Consider the following 27,195-nt stretch of genomic DNA (forward strand, 5'->3'; position numbering starts at 1 on the left):
AGAGGGAACATTTGTGACGGGAGGTTTGATATGCCAACAGCATTTACAGCAAAAAAACGACCAAATCCACAAACAGACCAAAGTTGTGCACACTCTTTCCCATAAATTCTTTTACTGGGTTGTTACTTTTCCTAAGCAACAGCACTGATCCCCCGCCTCCATCCACCCAATAAGCTGCTAACTAAACATTAATCCAGCTTTTCCCCCCAGGCCAAATGATAGAAGCAAAGTTTTGGGACATAATGGGGTCTCAAACATGATGCTTACAAGGCGAGGCTTTGAACAAAGCAGGCCAACTGGGACTGTGGTGAGTTGGAAAGTCCACACCCGGTCTAAAGGGAGAAGTCACTATCCACCTCTTATCAACTGTTACCATGAAGGAATGTGGGTCCAGTATTGTTACAACTTAGTTGTTTTTTTTTCCCCCGCTAAAGAGGAGCTAGATGTCTGGATTTTAAAGTAAAATCCCCCTATTTTCAAATGTGGGAAACGAATCACATTAGAACAACAGTGAATGACTACACAGGAGAAAACATACCTGTGGTCCTTGGAACAGATGAGCACAAACTAGAAAAAGACCAGAAGTCTGCTAACTATCCCTCCCTTGGGCCTCTCTGGTTTATACCTTCAAGCCACCCCACTGCGCAGGGAGTATGACTGGTGGAGAAGATACAGTGATGGAGGATGATTTTGACAGTCTTCAGTAAACACTGGAGGCTTTAGTGAAACAGTTACTTTTAAGATTTCACTGTTAAAAAAAATCATCCCTGAAGGAAGGGTTCCTATGTCTTCTGGATGAGTGAAGGATGTTTTGTGTTTGGTCTAGAGGTTAAATGGAGAGGACTGGATGGCCCTCTTCCACTGAAGGGCCAGAGGCCGCCTGCTACTTTCTATCCCATGTGCTTGGCTGGAGTGACAGAGGGGGAGATCTGGGTGAGGCATCTCACTGTGGCAGCATCTTACTGTATCCATTTCCATCTTCTAGTATCAACACCCTGGGTTCCCCTTGGAGAAGGAACTGTCTTTCTTGGCTCCAGAAGTGGACATGGGGTAAAGCCTGGCCAAGGATAGTCCTCTCTGGATTTTTGCTGGAACTACTAAGGAAAATAAGTTATTGGTTAGGGTTGCTCAGATTATACATCGTCTCATGATGTCACCAGTTGCCACCTCTTCTATTTCATGGTGGAAGCCTGCTTCAGAATGAAACTAACAGATAATAGTAGAGTCAAGAGATGGGGGAGGGGGAAAGGGAGGTCTGTTCACATGATTTAAAACCTAGATGCAGCTAGCCTGAAGCCTCCCCCTTGTGGCCCACTCTTTTCAGTTACATAGACGACTAAATTCTTTTTTGACCTAGGCCAGTTTGAGTTGGGTTTCAGTTAAAACTGAAAGAGCCTTGACAATTCCCATGCAAAACAGAATTCACCACTGGTCTGGTCTCTTTGTCCTCATGTGACCAAACATGACTCCTTGTCTTTGAGGAAAGACACAAGAGGGGGGCCTCTATAATAAAAGTCTCTCCAACAGCCCAGCAATACTGCTGCCATACTTGAAGAGGTCCAAGTGATCTTCTTGGGAAGCCCCTACCACCCTCCAGAGGTGGGAAATGAAGTTAACAAAATGGCTAACAAGGCTGGACGCAGTGGCTCACACCTGCAGTCCCAGCACTTTGGGAGGCCTGGGCAGGTGGATTGCTTGAGCTCAGGAGTTCGAGACCAGCCTGGGCAACATAGTGAAACCTTGTCTCTACAAAAATTACAAAAAAATTAGCCAGGCGTGGTGGCGTGCACCTGTAATCCCAGCTACTTGGGGGCCTGAGGTGGGAGAATCACTTGAGCCCAGGAGGCATAGGTTGCAGTGAGCCAAGATCATGCCACTGCACTCCAGCCTGGGCAACAGAGTGAGACCCTGTCTCAAAAAAAAAAAAAAAGAGCTAAAAGTTCCAGACCAGACTGGGCAACATGGCAAAACCCTGTCTCTACAAAAATTAGCTAGGCATGGTGGCGTGCACCTGCAGTCCCAGCTACTCAGGAGGCTGAGGTGGGAAGATCACTTGAGTTCTGGAGGTCAAGGCTGCAGTGAGCTGAGACTGTGCCACTGCACTCCCACCTGGAGAAAGGCCAGGTGAGGTGGCTCACACCTGTAATCCCAGCACTTTGGGAGGCCGAAGTGGGTGGATCTCCTGAGGTTAGGAGTTCAAGACCAGTCTGGCCAACATGGTGAAACCCTGTCTCTACTAAAAACACAAAAAACTAGCTGGGCATGGTGGCAGGCGCCTGTAATCCCAGCTCCTCAGGAGGCTTAGGCAGGAGAAGTGCTTCAACCCAGGAGGTGGAGGTTGCAGTGGGCTGAGATTGCGCCACTGCACTCCAGCCTGGGTGACAAGAGCGAGACTTTGTCTCAATTAAAAAAAAAAAAAAAGGCCGGGCGCGGTGGCTCAACCCTGTAATCCCAGCACTTTGGGAGGCCGAGACAGGCGGATCACGTGGTCAGGAGATCGAGACCATCCTGGCTAACATGGTGAAACCCCGTCTCTACTAAAAAATACAAAAAAACTAGCCGGGCAAGGTGGCGGCGCCTGTAGTCCCAGCTACTCAGGAGGCTGAGGCAGGAGAATGGCGTAAACTCGGGAGGCGGAGCTTGCAGTGAGCCGAGGTCCGGCCACTGCACTCCAGCCTGGGCGACAGAGCGAGACTCTGTCTCAAAAAAAAAAAAAAAAAAAAAAAAGTTAAGATGTTCCAGGGCAAACTGCCCTCTGGGTTTCTTCTCTGGCCCCAGTGAGAAAAGGCCCATATGCCCATAAACAGCGCCTCTGGAGGCCAGCTCTCTTCATTGAGAAGCAGGATGTGGAGTCAGACCTGGCTTAAATCCTGGTTCTCTGTTATACTTACTTGCTGTATTGACTATGGCAAGTAACTCTGTTTCTTCCTCAATGAAGCTTGTTAGAAGAATTCAATGAAACAATGTATTTAAAAATAACTAGCATGATGCTTTTTCCCTCCGCTATACTACATTTCAACAGCAATCATGATGTTTAGCATGTCTTCATACATCATACATTGTCAGGCCCTTTGCTAACAGCTTTCCACAGATAAGCACATTTGATTCCCAAAACTCTATTTTAAAAATATTACATACATATGCGAATATATTGTCATTTTACAGATGGAGAAACTGAGGCACAGAGCAGTCACTTTGCCCAAGACTGCACACTAAGCAGAGATTTTCAAGGCCAGGCAGTCTGGCTTCAGAGTTCTTGCTTGCTCTTAACAATGCAACGAAGCTGGGCATGGTGGCTCACACCTGTAAACCCAGCACTTTGGGAGGCTGAGGTGGGCAGATCGCTTGGGCCCAGTGAGACCAGCCTGGTAACATGGTAAAAGTTAGGCCTAAGGGCCCTTTAATGTCAACATCTCTGGATAAATAAGGGGATCCTATCTGCCTTTTTACCCATTCCTAGTTATTTTTACAGCACGACCTAGGCCTTTGAGGAACTGACACTTCATGAACAAGGTAACAGGCTAGTTACCTAGGGTTAACTCACTTTCTTTTTTTTTTTTTTTTTGAGACGGAGTCTCGCTTTGTGGCCCGGGCTGGAGTGCAGTGGCCGGATCTCAGCTCACTGCAAGCTCCGCCTCCCGGGTTCACACCATTCTCCTGCCTCAGCCTCCCGAGTAGCTGGGACTACAGGCGCCCGCCACCTTGCCCGGCTAGTTTTTTTGTATTTTTTTTAGTAGAGACGGGGTTTCACCATGTTAGCCAGGATGGTCTCGATCTCCTGACCTCATGATCCGCCCGCCTCGGCCTCCCAAAGTGCTGGGATTATAGGCTTGAGCCACCGCGCCCGGCCGGGTTAACTCACTTTCATAACCTGAGAAGAGACTGTCAGAAGCCAAGGGAGCCCAACTTCTAAGAATCAACCATTATTTCCAGAAACTCCTGAAATATGTACACAAAATATGTATACCACTGCATTAGCAGAGAATGAGCTTTTTGTATGAATGGTGCTGGGGAAGGGAGGGAGAGGAGAGAAGCCAGGCAGGGCCTCCTGGAAGATAAGCACAGTATGGGGAGCTCTGGGAAACTCTGGAATAGAGGGGAAGCTAGTGTTCTTCCTTCCACTCCTAAATGTCTTGACACCCCTTCCCCTGAAAAGTTTATCCTGTGCTTCCTTTCCCTTCTTAACGCTTGTTTTCTCTCACTTAGGAATGTAATCAACTCCTGTAGATTCAATTATCACCTCTCTGTGGACAACTGAGACATTTTTTGAGTCGTCTTTGACTTCTTCCATTTCCCAAAGACCCAGTCATTAGGTCTTGATATTTCTTTTTTCTTAATGTCAGTTGCACACGCCTTCCTTATCTTTCCCCAAACCTAAGTGGCTCTAGAACCAGACTGCTGGGTTGGAAATATAAGCCTGCCACTTACTACCTGTGTAATTTTGGGCAAGTGATTTCACCTTGCTGTGCCTGTTTTGTCATCTGTAATGTGGGTGTAATAATAGTACCTATTGAGGAGGAAGACAGAAAATAATAATAGTGCCTACTCTCATAGAGTTGTGAGGCATAAATGACTTGGCTATTATTATTATCCTAGATTCCTCTCTTTCTCTAATCCTATCATCAAGTCCTGTTTTCTGTATACCCAAAATACATCTGCTTCTTTCCATCTTCACTACCACCACCACATTTATGTCACCATTTCTCATCTGGACAAATGGATTGTCTGCCAACTTTCCTTCCTGATTCTGTCCTGACCCTCTGTTTTCCTCCCAGAAACCAAAGTGAGCTTTCTAAAAAAAATTAATCAGATCATGTCACTGTCTTGCTTTCAAAAACTCCCTTCTAATAGTTTCCCAATCCCCTTAAATGAAAATAGAAACTCCTCACTGTGGCCCTTAGGCCCCAAGTGATCTGGCTTCTGTCAGCCTTTCCAACCCCTCGCCCCTCTCCCTCACTTAGGCTTTAGCCACACTGGTCCTTGTTATTCCCTGAACACATCGCAGGGCTTTTGCACCTGCTGACCCCTCTGCCTGAAATGCTATTCCCCAGACTGTCACAAGGTTGGTTTCCTCTCATCAATCAGATCTGGGCTCACCTGTGCCCCATTCTGCCTCATCTCCCCAGTAGGAAGGAGTCTATGATATCATCATCAAGAGATGTTTCTTCAAAGGCTGCAGCTCTTCCAAAAACACCTAGACTGTAAGACCCATGAGAGAAGGGAAGACTATAGCTATTTCATTCATTGCTACATCTCCAATTCTAGCATAGCACCTGGTACATAGCCGGCCCTCAATAAATATCTGTGATAAATCTCCCCACCTTACAGAGGTCCTTTTTCTGCATGTAGCAATGCTTAGATTAGAATGTTCCACTCCCAGATCTTCCTACAACTGGTGCCTTCTCATCTTTCTGGTTATCAGGCTCAACTGTCACCTCCCAAAAGAGGCCTCTTCTGATCCCCCTGTCTACAGTGGCCACTCCCACCCTCTCTTTCACACTGTTTTATTTCCTTCATAGCATGAATCACACTCTGATTTCTTTGTGTTTCACTCCCCCCATCAGAATATAAATTCCATGCATTTCGGGACCTTGAATGTTTTATTCACTGCTCTGTCTCCAGTACCTAGAACGGTGCCTCCATGCATTGTTTAATGAATGAGTGCAGGCTGGAGATATTTGAGACTTGCATACTCCATACACTGCTGTTCTGTAACTTGCCCTGAACCCGCTTCTATTCAACAGGTTTACACTAAAACAAACAAAACTCCACTCACTGCTTAACTCTCTTCCAAAGTTTTGGGTCTTGGAAACCTAAAACTGTGGTGAGGGTATTGCCAGTCCTCCTGGCCTCCCCTGAGGCCACCATCAAGCCAGGCTGATCACCTCATATCACCCGTGATATCCCAAAGCAAAGTGTGGTTGAGTCAGACCAGCCATAAGCTCTTTCTAGACCCAAACCATCACAGAGCAGATAATGACTGGGGCTGGGGGACAGTGGGGAGGCAGACTGCCATCAATGCTCAGAAAGTTCATGGGAAGGAATCACAGGCCTATTCGACTCAGCAAGCCAAAGACTGATTTGCAGGGTACAGTACCCAAAATATGTTTCTAAGGATCTTCTGGCATAATCTCACATCTATTCAAGGAAGAAACTATTTTCAAATTGGGACTCTCAAGAAAGAGTTCTCTTTCCACTAAGGCTTTCCAAGGAGGTAGGGTTAAAACCTGGGGCTGCTGAGGACCATCTTTGTCACCCAAAGTAGAAGCTTGTTGAGGATGAAGCTAACTCAGTGGAGAAATGGGAGGAGATGACTGAGAAAATTATTTGAACACCTGGATGCAGTAGGCCTGAATCCAACCTAGCTCTGGACTTTCCAGTAACAAGAGCCAATTAATCCCCCGCTTTTTTCCTTAAACCACTTTGAGTTAAGGTTCTATCACTTTATGTTTTTAGAGTTCTGGCTATGAGTTTTGTTTTTTTCTTTTCTTCTAACATTGCAATTATGGGCCAGGCATTGTTCTAAGTACTTTACATGTATTAACTTATTTAATCCTCATAACAATTCTATGAAGTAGAGTATCATTATTTCCTTCATTTTTTTTTTTTTTTAGCTGTGGAAACTGAAAGACCAGAGAAGTAACTTGTCCTAGGGCACAAAACTGGTGAGTGGTAACGTGGGACGCAAATCCTGTCCAGACCCAGGGTCTGCATACCTAACAACTACAACCCCATTGTAGCCAAACCTATCTTAACTAAAAATCTAACTTTTTGCCCAAGGCACTACGATCTTGGAATGGACAGTGCCCACAGACCTTCTATTAGTCCTACCTGTCCTTAATCTCATCAAATGCAAAATGAGGATAATGGTAGTTTACCTATCTCATAGGGTTCCTATGAATACCTGTAAGTGCTTAAACAGTGCCTGGCAGTTAGAAAGCATTCAAAAACCAGTGGTCATTATTATTACTACTCTGTAGGTCACTAAAGTGCAGTTGGCAAATACAATGCAAATAGAGGAAATCTGTCTTCTTTCATCTCTATCTTTTGGGTGAAGAGAAGAGATACCATGGGTGACAGATCAGGAGACTTTCTTGTCTTTGATCCATTGCTTAAGCTGTTTCCTCTGCCTGTAAGGCACCATGATTGTCCCAACTCCCATGGAACACTACCCAGCCCAAATACCACCTTTTCTGTGAAGTTTCCAAATAAAGGGCTCCCTCTCACTGCTGAATTTCTACAGCATATAATTTGTACCTCATTTTCTGCTCTGTACATGCCCAAGCCCCCTACTGGTATTGTGAGCTCCCTGAAGGCAGGTCCCAGTATTTACCCTGGGGTCTCTGTTTCCCCTTCTGGGCCCTAGAGAGAGACAGAATCCCTTGAAAAAAGTTCAGAGCTCTGTGGAAGCCCCAGACTTAGCAGCTGATAGGGGCTGTTAAGAGAAGCCAACCAGGATGGGGTGAGGCAGGTCACCAGGCAAAGGACTTGGGGTAGCTCAGAATCAGGAAACAACACAAAGAAAGTCCCAAAGACAGGAGCAAGTACGGCAGGGGGAAAGGCAAAGGGTGCTGTGTGGAGAAAAAAAGGGAGGTGAGAGGAGAGGAGGGGGCAGGGAGAGTTTGCTAAACCTGAATGAGGAGTGATATCTGAGAAACTTGGAGATTTCTGGCCCAATGCAGAAGGAAGAGTTGCTTATTCTCTAGTGATTTCCAGTAACTTATAAAGGGTAGATCCTACCTTGTGGGATTCAAAGAACAAGACACGTCGCGTACTTTCAGAGTTCCCAGTCCAGTAAGGGTGAGTGGGCAAGTACATTAAAAACTACAAGGTTGAAGGTGAGCGGTGTTCTAAGAGGTACAATGGGGGTGGAGGGGCCTGGGCAGTAAGACACAGAATGAAAAGACCTCGTGAGGGTGCCTCAAGGGGAGGATGCCTATGTGGAGAAACGGATGGACAAGAAGAGATGGACATGTGTGTTCAAAGCAGCAGCAATTTAAAGAAGCACCAAAGGCTAGGAGTGGGCTGCAGGGATAGCCAGAAAGAGAAATCACTGAGGAAGATCTGAAAAGAAACCATTCAAAAGTAGAATGGGAAATAACTGCTCAGAGGATGGAGTAACCTTGTGGAGAAGCCAAGATCCTTTCAAGGTAGGTAAGAAATGTTTCTGGAGGATGGGTAGGTACTTTGTAAAGGGAATTCTTGGGAAACAGGAAAATAGCAGTGAGCAGTAGGGCACAGAGGCACAGCCTGAGGCATCTTTCAGGGGGTTTTTGTGGGGAAAAGGAAATCCTCCTAAAGGGCACAGGTTCTTAAACTTGTGTGTGCATCAAAATGACCAGGAGGGTTTGTTAAAAACTCTGATTGCTGGGCCCTGCTCCCAGGTTTTCTGAGTCAGTAGATCTGAGTAGGACTCAAGAATGTGTATTTCTAACAAATGTGGTTGCTCCTGGGCCAGGAACCACACTTTGAGAACCACTGCTATAGGGGAAGGGATTCTTTGGTGAGGGGGCCCTCAAAGGGAAGAAGGAAGAAGGCTTCTCAAAGGAAAATGGGGAAAATCCTGTCTGTAAGGAGGGTGTTAAGCGTCTCTTGATCTTGGAAGGGAGGAGGGGTCTATGAGGATGGGACCTAAGAAAAATGGTCTGAAAGAAACGTCTTGGAGCACTGGGATTTCAAGGGGGTGGGGAAAGGTGTCTCTCAAGAATCTTTACAAGGAAACATAGAGGCTCTTGAGGGACGAGTCTGGAGAATGTTGGGGGCCTCTGAAGGGATAATAGGAAAAGGGGGCCCCCTGAGAAAGGTCTCTGAGTTGACTTCTGAGGAAAGAGAATGGGGAAATGAGACGGTGTAAATAGGAATTCTAAAGTGAGGGGGTAAATTTGATAGGGTACTGAATAACGTTTCTTGGGGATGTCAGAAGCGGAATCTGAGGGAAAGTTCTGAGGAAGTCTCAGGAAGCGCTAGGAGTGGCTGGTTGATGGAGGGCAATTTGGGAGAAAATTATCTAAAGAGTGTCTGAGGAAGGTGTGGTCTTCTGAGACTGGTCTTGGAGTGGGATGACAGAGTGATCTTTCTAGGAAAAACTCTTCAGAGATCTCAGTTGAGGAGAAACCTGAGTAAAGTCTCCAAAAGAGTATATGGGGAAGGCGGGGTCTTCTGAGTGTCAGAGGAGTGGGTTTTTCAGAAAGAATTCTAGGACTTTCTCAGGGCAGGAGCTCAGAGGGTTATTTTGGGGGAAAATTAGGTGTGTGTGAGGGTCTTCTTCAGCGGATTCTAGAGGATTTAGGGGACCTGTGTGAGCAAGTTCAGGGAGTGACATCTCCAGAAAAGTCCCTTAGTAAGGCAGAAGTATTGATTCAAGGGGTTCTGGGGGTGTCAGGAAGGTCTTGGAGGGATGTCAAGAACAATATCAGGAGAGCTCCAGGGGTTTGCTGGGGTCTCTAAGCTGTGTGTGTGTGTAGGGGGGTCCTGAAAACCTGCATCTGAGGGGTCACCAAGAGAATCTTACAGTCTTACAGGGGTTGTGAGGAGGATCTTTAGAAAATTCCTCTAAAACCGGTCTGCAAGGGGGGATTCTGAGGTGTTAGTGAAGGGGAGTTCTAGAGGATCTGAGAGAGAAACCATGAGGAAAGTTTTCAGGATCCTTAAACCATTTTTGGAGCGTGTGATGTGGGGGACTGGAAAAGATGTGGAGTATGTAAAAGGGGTTTTGGAAGAAGCTTTTGAAATATGAAGTTGAGAGTCCTCTGGAGATTTCAGGCAATCGCTGGAGACTTTAAGAATGAGTGGGGGTGGGGAAGGGGGTCCGGGGAAGATCGTCGGGTTACCTGAGGGTGATCTCTAGGGCATTTCAGGGTGGTGAGACCAGGGGGAGACAGGAGGCCTCTGGGGGAGATTTTTGGGATCTGTGGAAAGATCCAGAGGGATACGTGAAGGGGGAGTGTGTATGAGAGAAGGTTGCAATATGGTGGGGAGTGGGATGGAGTCTTTCAGGTGAGTTTTTGGGATCTGGGGGCATTTCAGAAAGTCTGTGAGGAAGATTTATTTTGGGGACATGGGAAGGAGATCTTCAGGGAAGATGATCAGGGTCCTTCGAGGGCATTCTGAAGGACTTCTGGGAGGGGGACTCAGAAATACAGGGGGTATGAGCGGAAAATCTCCAAGGAGGTTTCTGGAATGGGGTAAGTGGGAGGGAAAATTCTTAGGATCCGGGAGGGGGAAGTCGGGTGAGCCTGTTGGGCTGTGAGAGGCAGGGCTCTGGGGGAGAGTTCTGGAATGGACAGGGGTCCGGAGGGAGCCTTGGGGAGGTGTGCAGAGCTCGTGAGGAAGGCTCCTGGAGCAGCTATGAGAGCCACTCTGTGGAATGGACGAGGAGTGGCCTCCGAGGACTATTTCTGGAGACTGGAGGACGACGGGGGCTTCGGGGCCAAAGATTGGGGGTCTGCAAGGAACGCTGCTGAGACCCACGAAGGGCTCGGGGAGGTGGCTCCACGGGAGGGGTGGGTTCTGTAGGGACCTTTCGGGGCGCACACGGGGGCTCGGCAGGTTTTCCGGGGCTCTCCCAGGAGGATGTGCGTGGGGTCCTGAGGAGGGGCCCCCGGCCCGGCCCTTCGGCAATCCCGAGGGCATGGGGAGGATTTCGGAGGGAAGCTTCTGCCAGGGCCCAGGAAGGAGACTGGGGACGGGCGCGGGGCTTCTCCTGTGGGCCCGATCCCCGAAGCCCGCGCTCCGCACCCGCCCGCCGCCGCCGCCCGCGGTTCGGGGTCCCTGAGGGGGCGGGGCCGCCCGCGCGGCCTGGGTCGCCCTGAGGGGAGCCCCGCGCGCCCTGACCCGCCGCCGCCCCGCGCCGGCCCGGCCCGGCCCGAGACTCACCGCCTCGGCCTTCGCCGCCACTGCCGCCGCTCGGGCCTCCTCAGGCCACCGCCGCCGCCGTCGCCCCCTCTCGGGCCCGCAAGCTCCCCTCCCTCCTCCCGCACCGACCACCGCCGCCGCCGCCGCCGCCGTCGCGCTGCGTCACCGCGCCGTGCGTCACCGCCCCTGGCCCCGCCCCGACGGGGGCCGCCGCGCGCCGGCATTAGCTCACGCCCAGGTGACGAACGGCGCGCCAGCCAACGGGCGGCGAGGGCAGCCCGAAGGGCGGGAGGTGTGAGCCGAGTAAGGCGGGGTCCCGGCGAGGAGCGGAGCGACGGTGGTGGAACTGGACCCAAGAGGCCCGCCCCCTCCTCGGCGGGATTGGTCGGACGTGGGGGTGACGGGCAGTCGGTCAGACCTGGGGTTTGGGGCTGGGGGGCGGGGAAGGGGCGGGGCGCGCGCGGCGTTGCCCAGGGTAACGGGCCCGGCGGAGCCTGGGATTGGGCCTCCAGGCCCGCAGGGGGCAGGCTCGCGCGCGTCCAACCTAGCTGCCCGGAGCGAAGTCACAGTTCCCTATTCAGGCGTTCCAGGCCTCATCTTCCCCGCCCCTTGGGTGGCCCGCCCCACCCAACGCTGTCCCCGGTAGGCGTCTGCACTCGGGCTTCTGGGGGCTCCGCTTTCTCATCGCGCTGTTCTGAGCCTGCCGCTTGCTCTCTCCGATGGGAATGGCGAGGGGAGATCTAGCCGTTAGGGTGGGAAGAGAATGCACGGAAAGCGCTCGGGATCAAGGAGGCCGTCAATAAACGGGAGTTGTTGCTATGACTTTGGTTGTGATCTGGGCGTTCCACAAACTGTCTTGGGTCTGGGTGAACTAATCAGAGGGATCTGTGTTAGAAGGCTCTCGGTGACAGAGATCTGGCTTGTTACAGGCACTCAGAGAGCCAGTCGGGGTCGAGGGTCGAGTTGAAGACAGGGAGGGGTGAGGAACGAGCAGAGGCCAGTTGTTTGGCCACTTGAGAGAGTTTGGATTTGTCCCGAGGGCACTAAGGAGCCCTGAAGGGCTTCAAGCCGGGGAGGATCATGGTGAGTCGGGGGTTTTGGAGAGATGTCTCTCTGGCTTATACATGGAGGGCGGATTGGAGGGAATGAAACGGGGTCGGGAGTCCAGGGAGGCAGCTGGGGGAGGGGTTGGGGAAGAAAGAGGGGGTTTGCACGAGGGAGGGACTGTGGGGAGGGAAGGAGGTGCAGGTGGGAGGGACGCCCTGGAGGCAGAGCAAACGGGCCCTGAAACTGGCTGGCCATGGAGTAGAAGGGGGAGAAAAGTTTAGAACCAGGCCCTCTGGCCGGGAGATTGGGCCCCAGAGGAGAAGCAGGTTGGGAAGATACTAAGCCCAATGTGGATGCCTAGCAGCGAGGTCCAGGAGGTACACAAACCCCGGGTCTGGAGCTTAAGAGAGAAATTGAGGCTGGAGACCAAGATTTAAGGATCGTCAAAGATGGTAATTGAGGCTGTGGGAGTTAGGGGTCTAGCGCGGGGAGGGTATGAAGGATCACTGGAGACAGGGAATGAACAGAACTCTGAAACGGAGAGGCAGGATTTGAGCAAAGGAATTGACACTGTCGATGAATATTGAAAAGGGCAGCCAGAGAGAGGAAAACCAGGACAAGGTGGCATTATAGACACTTTGAGGAAAGGCCATTTCACCAGGGTGGGGCCATGTCACAAACCCCATCCACTACCTCCTGCATTTAAGCAACAGCCTTCACACTGTATAAAATGATTGTGCTCGATAACTGCTGGTTCATTAATTCATTCAATAATATTTCTTGAGTATCCAATATGTGCCAGGCTCTGCTTAAGATGCTAAAAATACAACAGTAGGATGAGTGCGGTGACTCATACCTGTAATCCCAGCATTATGGGAGGCCAAGGAAGGTGGATCACTTGAGGTCAGGAGTTCGAGACCAGCCTGACCAACATGACTTGAAACCCCGTCTCTACTAAAAATACAAAATTAGCGGAGCGTGGTGGCGCATGCCTGTAGTCCCAGCTACTTGGGAGGCTGAGGCAGGAGAATTGCTTGAACCCCGGGTGGCGGAGGTTGCAGTGAGCCAAGATCACGCCATTGCACTCCAGCCTGGGCAACAACAGTGAAACTCCATCTTAAAAAAAAAAAAAAAAAAAAATTACATTCTAGTTCCTGGGGACACAAACAATAAGGAAATACAGTGTTACTTTGTGTTACTTTCCAAGGAGAAAAAGAAAGCAGTGGCCGGGCATGGTGACTCACGCCTGTAATCCCAGCACTTTGGGAGGCTGAGGCCAGTGGATCACTTGAGGCTGGAAGTTTGAGACCAGCCTGGCCAAAGTGGCAAAACCCTGTCTCTACTAAAAATGGCAAAAATTAACTGGGCATAGTGGCACGTGCCTGTAGTCCCAGCTGCTCAGGAGGGTGAGGCAGGAGAATCACTTGAACCCAGGAGGCGGAGGTTGCAATAAGCTGAGATTTGCCATTGCACTGTAGCCCAGGTGACAGACTATGTCTCTAAACAAACAAACAAATAAATAAATAACAAGAAAGCAGCTAAGAGAATGGAGTGATGCAGCCAGAGTTAATTTACATGGGGAAAGGCCTCTTTCATTAGGTGAGACTGAAACAGAAATCTGAAGGAATGAAGGAGAAAGAGGGGGTTCCAGAAAGAGAAAACAGCAAGTGCAAAGGCCATGTGGTAGGATCATTCACAGAACCACAAAGAGGCCAGCATTGCTGGAGTGGAGTGAGCAAAAAGGAGGGCCAATGAAGGGCAAGGTCCAAGAGGCAATGGGGTAGGGGTGGTGACAGGTAACTTAGTATTTTTGTCATTGTTGGGGTATGTATGTGTGTGCGTGTGTGGCAGGGTCTCACTCTGTTGCCCAGGCTGGACTGTAGTGGTACAATTGTGGCTAACTGCAACCTCGGCTCACTGCAACCCCTGTCTCCTGGGTTCAAGCGATTCTTCTGCCTCCGCCTCTGGAGTAGCTAGAACTACAGCCATATGCCATCACCCCTGGCTAAGTTTTGTATTTTTAGTAGTAATGGGGTTTCACCATGTTGCCCAGGCTGGTCTCAAACTCCTGGATTCAAGTGATCTGCCCGCCTCAGCCTCCCAAAGTGTTGGGATTACAGGCATGAGCCAACACACCCGGCCTGCTGTTTGTTTTTTAGAGACAGGATCTCACTCTGTCATCTGGGCTGGAGTGCAGTGGTGCGATCTAGTTCACTGCAGCCTCAAACTCGTGGGCTCAAGTGATCTTCCCAACCTCAGCCTCGCAAGTAGCTGGCACTTGGGATTACAGACACATGCCACCATGCCCGGCTACTTTTAAAATTTTTTTGTAGAGACAGGGTCTTGCTATGTTGCCCAGGCTGGTCTTGAACTCCTGGTCTCAAGCAATTCTCTTGCCTTGGCCTCCCAAAGTGCTGGGATTACAGGCATGAGCCACTGTGTCTGGCCCATGGGAGGGTTCAAGACCAGCCTGGCCAACATGGTAAAACCCTGTCTCGACTAAAAATACAAAAATATGGCTAAGCGCGGTGGCTCACGCCTGTAATCCTAGCACTTTGGGAAGCTGAGGTAGGCAGATCATGAGCTCAGGAGTTCAAGACTAGCCTGACCAACATGGTGAAACCTCATCTCTACTAGAAATACAAAAATTAGCTGGTTGTGGTGGCATGCACCTGTAATCCCAGCTACTCATGAGGCTGAGACAGGAGAACTGCTTGAACCCGGGAGGCAGAGGTTGCAGTGAGCCAAGATTGTGCCACTGCACTCCAGCCTGGGCGACAGAGAGAGACTCCATCTCAAGAAAAAAAAAAAAATAGCTGGCTGCCAGCGGTGGCTCATGCCTGTAATCCCAGCTACTTGGGAGGCTGAGGTGAGACAATTGCTTGAACCCGGGAGGTGGAGGTTGCAGTGAGCTGAAATGGTGCCACTGTACTCCAGCCTGGGTGACAGAGCGAGACCCCTGTCTCAAAAAAAAAAAAAAAAAAAAAAGAAAGAAAAGAAAAGAGAACCAGTGTGGTGTCGTGAAGATGATGTTTCAGGAAACAGGGAGTGATGGGCTGTGTCAGATGTGGCTGAGGAGAACCGAGGTGTGACCATTAGATCCAGCACTGTGGAGTGCGTGGGTGACCTTGACAAGGGCATGTCAGCCGAGAGGAGTATGGGGGAAAGGCTGGTTGGAGAAGGCAGAAGAGGAAACTGGGAGGAGAAATTGGAGACAGCAATGTAGATGATTCTTTTGAGAAATCTTGTGGAAAAGGGAAGGAAATGAGTGAGCAGCAGCTGGACAGGAGATAAGGTTTTATATTTTTAAGGTGGAAGAGGCCAGACTCGGTGGCTCACGCCTGTAATCCCTGCACATTGAGAGGCTGAGGCGGGAGGATCGCTTGAGGAGTTTGAGGCCAGCACAGGCCACATAGTGAGATCCTATCTCTATAAAAATAAAAAATAAAATTGGCTAGGCATGGTGCTGCGTGACTATAGTCTCAGCTACCTAGGAGGCCAAGGTGGGAAGGTGGCTTGAGCCGAGAAGTTGGAGGTTACAGTGAGCTATGATTGCACTACTGCACTCCAGCCTGGGTGACAGAATGAGACCCTGTCTCAAAAGAAAAAAAGAAAAGAAAAAAAAAAATTAAGATGGAAGAAGTAACACTACATGGAGACTAAGGAGAAAGATCCAGGAGGCATGGGGATATTGGTGAGACAAGAGAGAAAGGGAGGATAGCTGCAGAGATGTAGGTAAAGGGGTAGAGTCCAGTGCAGGGTCCGGGGTTTGCCCACTGGAGGGAAGTGGGCCAATCACAGTGGGCCTAGGCACCTGTGAAAATTCTCTTTTGTTTGCTTTTATTTTCTCACTGAAATACATATGGTTTTCGTGTGAACTACTTTCCTTTTATTTCTTCTTTATATGACAGTCAGGACATTATATTGATTTTTTTGAATTTATGTGTGTAAGTAGGTTATATTATCTAGGAATTTTATTTCAGGATGGGAAAAGGGGGCAGTGCAAAAATACTCAATAAAAAAAATGGCCGGGCATGGTGGCTCACAGTGGCTCACAACTGGAGTCCCAGCACTTTGGGAGGCCGAGGCAGGTGGATCATTTGAGGTCAGGAGTTCGAGACCAACCTGGTCAACATGGTGAAACCCCATTTCTACTAAAAATACAGAAATTAGCCGGGCATAGTGGCACGTGCCTGTAGTCCCAGCTACTTGGGAGGCTGAGGCCAGAGAATGGCTTGAACCTGGGAGGAGGCGGTTGCAGTGAACTGAGATGGCACCACTGCACTCCATCCTGGGTGACAGAGTGAGACCCTGTCTCAAAAAAAAAAAAAAAAAAAAAGTGGGTACTAGTCTGACAGGATTGAGCTCCCTTGTTGCAGGGCCTCATAGGTCATTGCAAGGCTAGTGAGATTGAAAAAGTGTAGGAAAAAAGTCACCATTACCCAGGCAGTGTGGGGTTGCCCCTCTGGTCCCCATTTTGCCATTGACATAATAGACATCAGTCTGACCAGCAAAAGACTGAACTCCCCTATTCCAGCCCTGCAATTCAAATATCCCAGATGGGGGTCAATCCAGGAAGGCTGCCTGGAGGAGGGGAGGAGCAAAATAGTTCGTTTTAGTGTGTGTGTATATATATATTTTTTGAGATGGTGTCGTCCTCTGTCACCCAGGCTGGAGTGCAGTGGCATGATCTCAACTCACTGCAAGCTCTGCCTCCTGGGTTCATGCCATTCTCCTGCCTCATCCTCCCCAGTAGCTGGGACTACAAGCGCCTGCCATCATGCCGGGCTAATTTTTTTTTTTTGTATTTTTAGTAGAGACGGGATTTCACCGTGTTAGCCAGGATGGTCTCGATCTCCTGACCTCGTGATCTGCCTACCTTGGCCTCCCGAAGTGCTAGGATTACAGGTGTGAGCCACTGTGCCCAGCCCGTTTTTAGTATCTATTGTATCTGCCATGCTGGCAGCTATGTGAAGCTATTTATTTATTTTTATTTATATTTATTGAGACAGAGTCTCACTCAGTTGCCCAGGCTAGAGTTCAATGACATGATCTCGATTCACTGCAACCTCTGCTGCTTGGATTCAAGCGATTCTTGTGCCTCAGCCTCCTGAGTAGCTGGGATTACAGGCGTGCACCACCAAGCCCGGTTAATATTTTGTATTTTTAGTAGAGATGGGATTTCGCCATGTTGGCCAGGCTGGTCTCCAGCTCCTGACCTCAGGTGACCCGCCCGCCTTGGCCTCCCAAAGTGCTGGCATTACAGGCGTGAGCTGCCGTGGCCGGCCGATGTGAAGCTATTTCCATCCTCGCCACAATCTCAAATCAGAGGGGTGAAGTTACTTAGCTAGGGTCACACAGCAAGGAAGCTTTTGAACCCTGGTCTCAGCGATTTCCTGACAGGTCCTGGCAGATGAGGGGAAGGAAGGAGGGGGAGGAGCCCTCTGTGACAGTTGTCCCAGAAAGGGCATAAACAGGATGTGGTGTTGCATGAAACCTTCCTCCTACTGCACAGCCTGTCCCCTCTGCAACCCCGGTCCCCACCCCTAGAAGACAGCGGAACTGAGAAAAGAAGAGGCCTGTGGACAGAACAACCATGGTCAGGGGATAGGGGTCCTATGGGAAGAGCTGGGGCTGGGGTCGGAGGACACCTGGGCGAAGGTCAGGCTATGGGATGGAGGTCACAGGCCAGGAAGGGGACACAACTGTGGCGAACAGCCTGGCTGGGAGGACAGAGAGACAGTGGCTCTGGGTTTAGGCCCAGGAAGTGGATCTCTGCATCTCCTTGAGTGTCCCCCAGGGGTCCCCGTGGAGAAGGGGAATCCAGCCCCTGCTCCGCGCCCCAAGCTGAGCGACCTGGTGAGGGGCACCTACTCCGCGGGAAGGGTACCTTTTCTCAGTGTTCACAAAGGCATCAGATGGGCCGGTGCAACGCTCCTCTTCATGAGTGGATGGAGAAACTGAGGTTTGGGGAAGGGGTGAGGGCTGAGGCCAGACCATCTCAGCTCTTCCTGGGTCCTTCTGGCAGTCTGACTCTCTGGTGGTGTGCGAGGTAGACCCAGAGCTAACAGAAAAGCTGAGGAAATTCCGCTTCCGAAAAGAGACAGACAATGCAGCCATCATAAGTGAGTGGCATCTTCCCTCATGGAAGGATGGGAGGATGGTGGTGGGGGCCAATAAGGAGGGCTGGGCTCGTGTACCCTGTGGATCGGGGGAGTGTCTAATCCCTGTGTGCCACACCTCCCCAGTGAAGGTGGACAAAGACCGGCAGATGGTGGTACTGGAGGAAGAATTTCAGGTGAGGGGCTGGGGTGGTTGGGACTGGGAGGTATGGGCTGGGACTGGGAGACCCAAGTGGTTGGAACTGATATGAAGAGCCTGGCATGGGGGCAGAAAGACCTGGAGATCAGCTGAGCACAGTGGCTAATGCCTGTACTCCCAGCACTTTGGGAGGCCGAGGCGGGCAGATCACTTGAGGTCAGGAGTTCAAGACCGGCCTGGCCAACATGGTGAAACCCCGTCTGTACTAAAAATATAGAAAGTTTGCTGGCATTGTGGCATGCACCTGTAATCACAGCTACTTGGGAGGCCGAGGCAGGAGAATCGCTGGAACCCAGGAAGTGGAGGCCGTAGTGAGTCGAGACTGTGCCACTACACTTCAATCTGAGCTACAGAGCAAGACTCTGTCTCAGAAAACAAAAACAAAAACAAAACCAAACCTGGAGATCAAGTTCTAGCTCACTCATGACCCCCAGCAAGAGACTTTGCCTATATGTGTCTCTATTTTCTCATCTGTGAAATGGGGAGAATAGTACTTACCTCATAGGCTTGTTTTTACCTCCAGTAATTTAATTCTTGTAATGGGTTTAGAACAAGGCCTGGCACTTACTGTATGCTCAATAAGGTGATGATGATCTTAATAATGATGATAATAATGCTTTATTGGCATTCAGATGAAAGAGTTTCCACAGAAGTTAAAAAGCTAGCTGGGCGTGGTGGCTCATGCCTGTAATGCCAGCACTTTGGGAGGCTGAGGCAGGAGGATCACTTGAGCCTAGGAGTTTGAGACCAGCCTGGGCAACATGGTAACACCCTGACTCTACTAAAAATACAAAAATTAGCCAAGCACAGTGGTGTGCACCTGTGATCCCAGCTATTCAGGAGGCTGAGGTGGGAGGGTTGCTCGAGGCCAGGAGTTTGAGACCAACCTGGGCAACAAAGCAAGACCCCATCTCTACAAACAACAATAACAACAACAACAACAAACAAAAAAGAGGTAGACTTCACCCTCTGGTGGCCTCACTGTCTTTATCAATAACAAGAACGATAATAAGGCTTATTTCCCTAGAGTTGTGATGAGGATTTATAAGGGAATCCATGGAGACTGAGGGCTGGGGCTCTCTCAGGCTCTCTGAAAAGCGGTATAGTGAAGCAGTTATGATTTGAACACAGATTCAAATCTCAACTCTGCTACTTTCTATCTGTGCAATTTTGGGCAAATGGCTTAACACCTCTGGGCCTCAGTTTTCTCAGCTGTATAATGGGCATAATGATAGGACCTACCCCACAGACTTATGGGATAGTTCCATGAATTAATCCATGTGTGTTTCGTAGAACAGTGCCTTGGCACATGGTAAGTGCTCACCTAAAGGAAGTCATTTTTTTAATCTTTTGACATGGAGTTTCGACCTTTTTTGCCCAGGCTGGAGTGCAATGGCACAATCTTGACTCACTGCAACCTCCGCCTCCTGGGTTCATGCAATTCTCCTGCCTCAGCCTCCCAGGTAGCTGGGATTATAGGTGCACACCACCATGCCTGCCTAATTTTATTTTTTTCTTTTTTTGAGATGGAGCCTCACTTTGTCTCCCAGGCTGAAGTGCAGTGGCACGATCTCGGCTCACTGCAACCTCCGCATCCTGTATTCAAGCAATTCTCCTGCCTCAGCTTCCCGAGTAGCTGGGACTACAGGTGCATGCCACCACACCTGGCTAATTTTCTGTATTTTTATTGGAGACGGGGTTTCACTCTTTTAGCCAGGATGGTCTCAATGATTTCCTGACCTTGTGATCCACCCGCCTCGGCCTCCCAAAGTGCTGGGATTACAGGCATGAGCCACCTCGCCCAGCCACGCCTGGCTAACTTTGTATTTTTAGTAGAGATGGGGTTTCACCATGTTGGCCAGTCTGATCTCTAACTCTTGGCTTCAGGTAATCTACCTGCCTCGGCCTCCCAAAGTGCTGGGATTTACAGGTGTGAGCCACCGCACCCAGCCTCATTCTTTGTCTTTTCTTCTGTTTCCTTGCCTCAGAACATTTCCCCAGAGGAGCTCAAAATGGAATTGCCGGAGAGACAGCCCAGGTATCCTGGAGGAAGAAAGGGTTGGATCAGGCCATGAGGGGAGGGGTGATGTTGGAAGTACCCAGCCCTATTCATGGACTTAGAATCTCTGTGTTTGGCCGGGCAAGGTAGCTCATCCCTGTAATCCCAGCACTTTGGGAGATCGAGGAGGGCAGATCACTTGAGATCAGGGGTTCAAGACCAGCCTGGCCAACACGGTGAAACCCTGTCTCTACTAAAAATATAAAAATTAAACCGGGCGCGGTGGCTCAAGCCTGTAATCCCAGCACTTTGGGAGGCCGAGATGGGCGGATCACAAGGTCAGGAGATCGAGACCATCCTGGCTAACACGGTGAAACCCCCATCTCTACTAAAAAATACAAAAAACTAGCCGGGCGAAGTGGCGGGCGCCTGTAGTCCCAGCTACTCGGGAGGCTGAGGCAGGAGAATGGCGTAAACCCAGGAGGCGGAGCTTGCAGTGAGCTGAGATCAGGCCACTGCACTCCAGCCCGGGCGACAGAGCGAGACTCTGCCTCAAAAAAAAAAAAAAATAAAATAAATAAATAAATAAATAAAAATTAGCTGGGTGTGGTGGCATGCGACTGTAATCCCAGCTACTCAGGAGGCTGTGGCAGGAGAATCACTTGAACTCGGGAGGCAGAGGCTGCAGTGGGCTGAGATCACACCACTGCACTCCAGCCTGGGTGACAGAGCGAGACTCTGTCTCAAAAAAAAAAAAAAGAATCTCTGTGTTTGAGGCCAAGAGTTCATACTCTAGAAATTTTTGTTTGTATAGCAATATTTTATTGCAGAATTTTACACCGATAATTTATATGATACTGGTTTAGAGTCTGCTTTTTTTTTTTTGTACAAACTTTTTTGGGTTTTTGTTTCAACATTACGCTGACATCATTTTTAAAAAATGAAATTTTGGCCAGGCACTGTGGTTCCCACCTGTACTCCCAGCACTTTGGGAGCCCGAAGTGAGTGGGAGGATCACCTGAGGTCAGGAGTTGGAGACTAGCCTGGGCAACATAGCAAGACTTTGTCTCTATTTTTTTGTTGTTGTTGTTAGAGACGGAGTCTTGCTCTGTCGCCCAGGCTGGAGGGCAGTGGCATGATCTCGGCTCACTGCAAACTCTGCCTCCCAGGTTCAAGTGATTCTCTGGCCTCAGCCTCCCAAGTAGCTGGGATTACAGGTGCCCACCACCATGCCCAGCTAATTTTTGTATTTTTAGTAGAGACAGGGTTTCACCATGTTGGCCAGGCTGGTCTTGAACTTCTAACCTCAGGTGATCCACCTGCCTCGGCCTCCCAAAGTGCTGGGATTACAGGCGTGAGCCACCACACCTGTTGGAGGACCTTGTCTTTATTAAAAAAAAAAAAAAAAGAAAAACATTAGCCAGACATGGTGGCGTGTGCCTGTGGTTCCGGCTACTTGGGAGGCTGAAGTCGAGGATCACTTGAGTTCAGGAAGTTGAGGCTGCAAGTGAGCCAAGATAGCACTCCTGCACTCCAGCCTGGGTGACAGAGCAAGACCCTGTCTCAAAAAAACAAAAAAAAGAAATTTTCCTTCTTTTTCAATGTTTGGGGACACTTTAGGTAGCAAATGAATTATTGTTATTATTATTTTATTTAAAAAATTTTTAGAGATAGGATCTCGCTGTGTCACCCAGACTATTGGGCAGTGCTGTGATCCTAGCTCACTGTAGCCTCCAACTCCTGGGCTCAAGCCATCCTCCCGCCTCAGCCTCCCAAGCAGCTGGGACTACAGGCACAGCCACTGCACCCTGCTAAAGGAATGACTTGACTTTTAATGATTAAGTAGAATCCTGGGTGAAGTCACATGAGCCTGGTGCTTTTTTTGGTGGAAGAGCTCTTTGACTACTTCTATGAAAACTGGTCTGTTTTTTTTTTTTTTTTTTTTGAGACAGAGTCTTGCTCTGTTGCCCGGGCTAGAGTGCAGTGGCCGGATCTCAGCTCACTGCAAGCTCCGCCTCCCGGGTTTATGCCATTCTCCTGCCTCAGCCTCCGGAGTAGCTGGGACTACAGGCGCCTGCCACCTCGCCCGGCTAGTTTTTTTGTATTTTTTTTAGTAGAGACGGGGTTTCACCGTGTTAGCCAGGATGGTCTCGATCTCCTGACCTCGTGATCTGCCCATCTCGGCCTGCCAAAGTGCTGGGATTACAGGCTTGAGCCACCGCGCCCGGCCTAAAAAACTGGTCTGTTAAGATTTTTCATCTTCACTGAATTCATTTTGGGTCTCTAGGATTTTGATCCTCAATCCCAGGCTGTAGGACTCAACCAGGATCAGCTTCATGGGCATGTGATAATTACACAGGGCCCTGCACCCAGGAGGGGGCCTCACACATGGGGGTTAATGGTCATCTTCTTTATAGTTTTATCTTTGAATTTCTGTTTTGTATGAAGTCAGATGGGACAACGGACTTCACACAAATGTGCTGGGGTTTGGAGCTAGGTTCACAGGCAGTCCACCACCTGGCCACCTCCCCGAACAGGTTCTCAGCCACCCACTCTCTGCACCCACCCAGTGACCACTGCTGTCCTTGGGCTTCCTGCTGGTGTGGGGAGGGTCAGGGTCCAGTAGGCACCCCTTGCCTGACAAGTTACAAGGTGTTCCTGTGAGCATCTGTGCTCTGCCTGCACATATCCTCATGCCTGAGGGAGCACGACTTTAAATAGCAAATTAAAAAAGACCGGCTGAGCACAGTGGCTCGCCCCTGTCATCTCAGCACTTTGGGAGTCTGAGGTGGGAGTACTGCTTGTGGCCAGGAGTTCGAGACCAGCCTGGGCAACATAACAAGACCTCCATTTCTACTAAAATTTTTTAAATAAAAGGCCAGGCACAGTAGCTCATGCCTGTAATCTTAGCACTTTGGGAGACTGAGGTGGGCTGATCACTTGAGCTCAGGAGTTTGAGACCAGCCTGGGCAACATGGTGAAACTCTGTCTCTGCAAAAAATACAAAAAAACATTAGCTGGACATGGTGGTACATACCTGTAGTCCCAGCTACTTGGGAGGATGAGGCAGGAGGATCGCTTGAACCTGGGAGGTTGAGGCTGCAGTGAGCTGAGACCACGTCGCTGTACTCCAACCTGGGTGACAAAGTGAGACCCTGTCTCAAAAAAAAAAAAAAAAAAAAATTAGCTGGGCATAGTGGTGTGCACCTATAGTCCCAACTACTCTGGAGGCTGAGACAGGAGGATCACTTGAGCCCAGGAGTTCAAGACTGCAGTGAGCTAGGATTGCATCACTGCACTCCAGCCTGGGCAACAGAGTGAGGCCCTGTCTCTAATAATAGTAAAAAAAAGACACAGGTCAGTCTAGAGAGGGACTACAAAAGAAAGGAAAACAATTTTCCTGCTTCTTGAACAAGAAGCCCCACATTTCCCTTTTACACCAGGCTTGGCCGATTCTGTAGCCATCCCTGGTCACAGTGCACTGGGGTTCGAGTGCACTGGACAGTATTGAATGGGGGGTGAGCACTTACACACTGGCATTCACTTTCCCAGGTTCAAATCTCTCCCTTATCCATAGAACCTTGGGCAAGTGAGTTTGGGCCTCAGTTTTTCCATCTGTACAATGGAGATATTAATAGCACCTATATTATAAAGTTATTGTGAGTCAAATAAGCACTATTATTATTATTATTATTTGAGACATAGTTCCGCTGTTGTCACCCACGCTGGAGTACAATGGTGTGATCTCGGCTCACTACAACCTCTGCCTCCTGAGTTCAAACGATTCTCCTGCCTCAGCCTCCTGACTAGCTGGGATTACAGGTGCACGCCACCACTCCCAGCTAATTTTTGTATTTTTAGTAGAGACAGGGTTTCAACATGTTGGCCAGGCTGGTCTCGAACTCCTGACCTCAGGTGATCCACCTGCCTCGGCCTCCCAAAGTGCTGGGATTATAGGCGTGAGCCCTGCGCCCGGCCCTATGATTATTTTTTAATCATTTGTTGTGTTTGAGGTCAGTACCCTGAGTCCCAGACATCAACTCTGGTTCTCAGACTCAGCCAACATTTCAAGGCTGTGGACTCAGGTAATGGCTATTGAGCCTGGGCTGCAGGCCAGAGTCCTGATTTTCAATTCCCTTTCATGGTAGGTTCGTGGTTTACAGCTACAAGTACGTGCATGACGATGGCCGAGTGTCCTACCCTTTGTGTTTCATCTTCTCCAGTCCTGTGGGTGAGACACAACTCTACTCTCCTCAGGAGAGGGTCTTCAATTCTGTGTGTGTGTGTTTGTGTTTGTGTGTGTAAATGCGTGAGTGCAGGTGTGTGCATGTGGGTGTGTGTGTGGCTGTGCGAATGTGTGCAGGCACCTGTGTTAAGAGTGTGAGCATGTGACAGCCTGTGTGTGACCGGGTAAGGATGTGTGTGTGTCGCATGCGTGATGTGGGAGAGCAGTGAAGTGGAGGTGGGGGCTCAGATTCACCAAGAGCCCACCTGTTCTCAGTCCTGGGGCCTAAGCCAACCCACCTTTTCCTTTTACCTAGAAAGCTCCGTCTGGCCCCTAAGTCATCTCCAGAGACCCTCAGAATAACTTGAAGCCCCCAAAGCCAACCTAGAAACTGACTACAGTGCGGGGACCTCCTTAGAAGAGCTCCTAGGACCCTTGGAAAACTGCAGGGCCTTCAGGACATTACTAGAGCTTTAGAGAACATGCCTGGGTCCCCACTGATGTGCCTTTTTCCTCTTTTTCACGCAGGCTGCAAGCCGGAACAACAGATGATGTATGCAGGGAGTAAGAACAGGCTGGTGCAGACAGCAGAGCTCACAAAGGTTCAGGCTGGGGCGGGGCTCTAGAGTGTTAGGGAGAGGTGGTGTGGGTCCTGGGTCTGAGGGAAGAGGGACTAGAGTCCTCACTGTCTCAGTTTTTTTTTTTTTTTTTTTTTTTTTTTTTAAAGAACTGGGTCTGGCTCTGTCACCCAGGCTGGAGTGCAGTGGTGCAACCTCGGCTCACTGCAGCCTCCTCCTCCCGGGTTCAAGCGATTCTCCTGCCTCAGCCTCCCAAGTAGCTAGGACTATAGGCGCCCACCACCACGCCCGGCTAATTTTTGTATCTTTAGTAGAGTCAGGGTTTCACCATATTGGCCAGCCTGGTCTCGAACTCCTGACCTTAAGTGATCCACCCACCTCAGCCTCCCAAAGTGCTCTCTTACAGGCGTGAGCCACCGCCCGGCCACTGTCTCAGTTCTTGAGTAAATCATAATGCCGAGACCTCTCTCTGCCCAGGTGTTTGAAATCCGCACCACCGATGACCTCACCGAGGCCTGGCTCCAAGAGAAGTTGTCTTTCTTTCGTTGATTTCTGGGCTGGGGCCTGAATTCCTGATGTCTGAGTCCTCAAGGTGATTGGGGACTTGGACCCCTAGGACCTGAACAACCAAGACTTTAAATAAATTTAAACATGCAAAAACTCAGAGATCCTCAGTTCGGACTCAGTTTCTGCCTTTCATCTGGGCTCTAGCCGACGGTTCCTGCAGTATCAGGCTTGGGCCAGCAGGGGGCGGGCTGACCTAGTGGAATGCGAGCTGGGTCCCGGAAGGGAAGGAGGATACCTGTTTCTTAGAAAGAAAGGGAAGGGCCTGAAGGATTTCCTTGGGGCGCAGGGGACGGATGGGCGAGGCCTGGGTCTCCTGGAGGTATTGGGGGAATATCTGGATCTACGGAGCGGTCACTTCCAAAGGGAACAAGGACCCCTGAGAATAAAGGAGGCAAAGTGCCCGTTTCCCACCTCCCCCCGCCCCCCGACTCCCGAACTCTTGGGGGTAGGAGGCATCACTGAATGCGACTTTTCTCAGCTGAGCCCTTAGGTAGGAAGAATTTAAAGGCGAAGAGGTTTGAACGTAATTGTTTCAGGATCTCAGGAGCTGCTGGCGGGTGGATGGTTTTTACTGTCAGGTAGGCCTGAGGACCCAGGGCTAGGGAAGGTGAAGTCGATCCTGGGCCCTCAGTGGACCCCCAGGGGTCTGAGATTGAGGAGACAGGGAAAGGACACCTGCCCCCATGTGAAGATTCTTCTTTTCTTTCTTCTGGTATCTGTGGACATCGAACTTTCTCAGGCTTTCTGTGTCTGTCTCTGAGGGACATTGATTAAGCACCCACGGTAGACCAGGCTCTGAGAATTCCGAGATGGGCAGGTCTTCACAGAGACGAATCACACGCCTTCTGTCCCTCTGCTTCTCTTCCATGTTTCTAATTGTTCCCCTCTCTGTCCCCGGTTTCAGGGACGTGGGAACTCCCTCCTCCCACCCCTTTTCAGGTTCCCGGTAGAGAGGTGGCTGTTGCCATGGTAACAAAGACATAGTGACCTTGGGCCTGGGCCGCCCGTCCCCCACCCATGGCGTTCCCAGGGGTAGGGTCCAAAAAGCCCAGCTCCAAGCCCTCCCAGCGTTAAAACACCATCCCCTTACCACCCCACACTACCCTATCTCATGCCCATTCACCCCCAATCAGGGCAAGTCCTTTGCATGAGGGATTCGGGATAGAATCACTCTACACTGGTCCATGGAGAAAATTCACCCTGCCCTAAATTCTCTGGCGGGTTGGGTTGAGCTCCTCTGCTCTCCACTGGTGCCCTTTTCCTGTCCCTGTCTCTCTTGTCCCTCCCTCTGATCACAGGCCCAGTCCCTGAAGGCAGGAGATGGAGGAGGAGGAGGACTGGAGACAAGAGGGGTCATTCAATTAAATGGACAAGGAACTCCTGGCCTGCAGAGGTCAGAGAGGCAGAGGGACTCATCCAAGGTCATGCACTTACATGATCAAATGAATACTAATAGCTGACCCTCCTCTTGAGGGCTTCCTATGTACCAAGTACTTCTAGAAGCATTTTATAGGCATTTGCTCATTTAATTCTTGCAACACCTCATGAAAAAGGTACTACTATTTTCCCCAACTTAAAGATGAAAAAAAACCAAAACAAAACTG

At 49.9% G+C, this 27,195-nt stretch overlaps 2 protein-coding genes across 8 annotated transcripts in view; one reads left to right on the plus strand and one right to left on the minus strand.

Annotated features, from left to right (window-relative positions):
- SAMD4B (sterile alpha motif domain containing 4B) overlaps positions 1–10,993 on the minus strand; it is a 42,585-nt gene extending 31,592 nt beyond the window's left edge. The window contains exon 1 of one of the 4 annotated variants that reach the window (XM_030913809.1): positions 539–1,730. The gene's annotated coding sequence lies outside the window, so the exon portion shown is untranslated. Of the gene's footprint in view, positions 1–538; positions 1,731–9,830; positions 9,853–10,875 lie in introns of those variants that run through there. The other 3 variants (XM_030913812.1, XM_030913808.1, XM_030913811.1) reach the window with 3 other exon arrangements.
- Positions 10,994–11,918: 925 nt separating this feature from the next.
- GMFG (glia maturation factor gamma) lies at positions 11,919–25,690 on the plus strand. Of its 4 annotated transcripts, none has more exons than XM_030913814.1 (7): positions 11,919–11,937; positions 17,930–18,026; positions 18,150–18,199; positions 20,211–20,260; positions 24,370–24,452; positions 24,975–25,048; positions 25,502–25,690. In XM_030913814.1, exons 1-7 carry the CDS (start codon positions 11,935–11,937, stop codon positions 25,571–25,573), a joined length of 429 nt encoding a protein of 142 aa, XP_030769674.1. In that variant the 5' UTR covers positions 11,919–11,934; the 3' UTR covers positions 25,574–25,690. The 4 variants fall into 4 exon arrangements, with proteins under 4 accessions (XP_030769674.1, XP_030769675.1, XP_010379218.1 ...); XM_030913815.1 differs by lacking the exon at positions 11,919–11,937 and adding an exon at positions 12,335–12,353; XM_010380916.2 differs by lacking the exon at positions 11,919–11,937 and adding an exon at positions 17,294–17,500.
- Positions 25,691–27,195: the final 1,505 nt, after the last annotated feature.

Source organism: Rhinopithecus roxellana, chromosome 12 (genome assembly GCF_007565055.1).
Source record: "Rhinopithecus roxellana isolate Shanxi Qingling chromosome 12, ASM756505v1, whole genome shotgun sequence".
NCBI lineage: Eukaryota > Metazoa > Chordata > Mammalia > Primates > Cercopithecidae > Rhinopithecus > Rhinopithecus roxellana.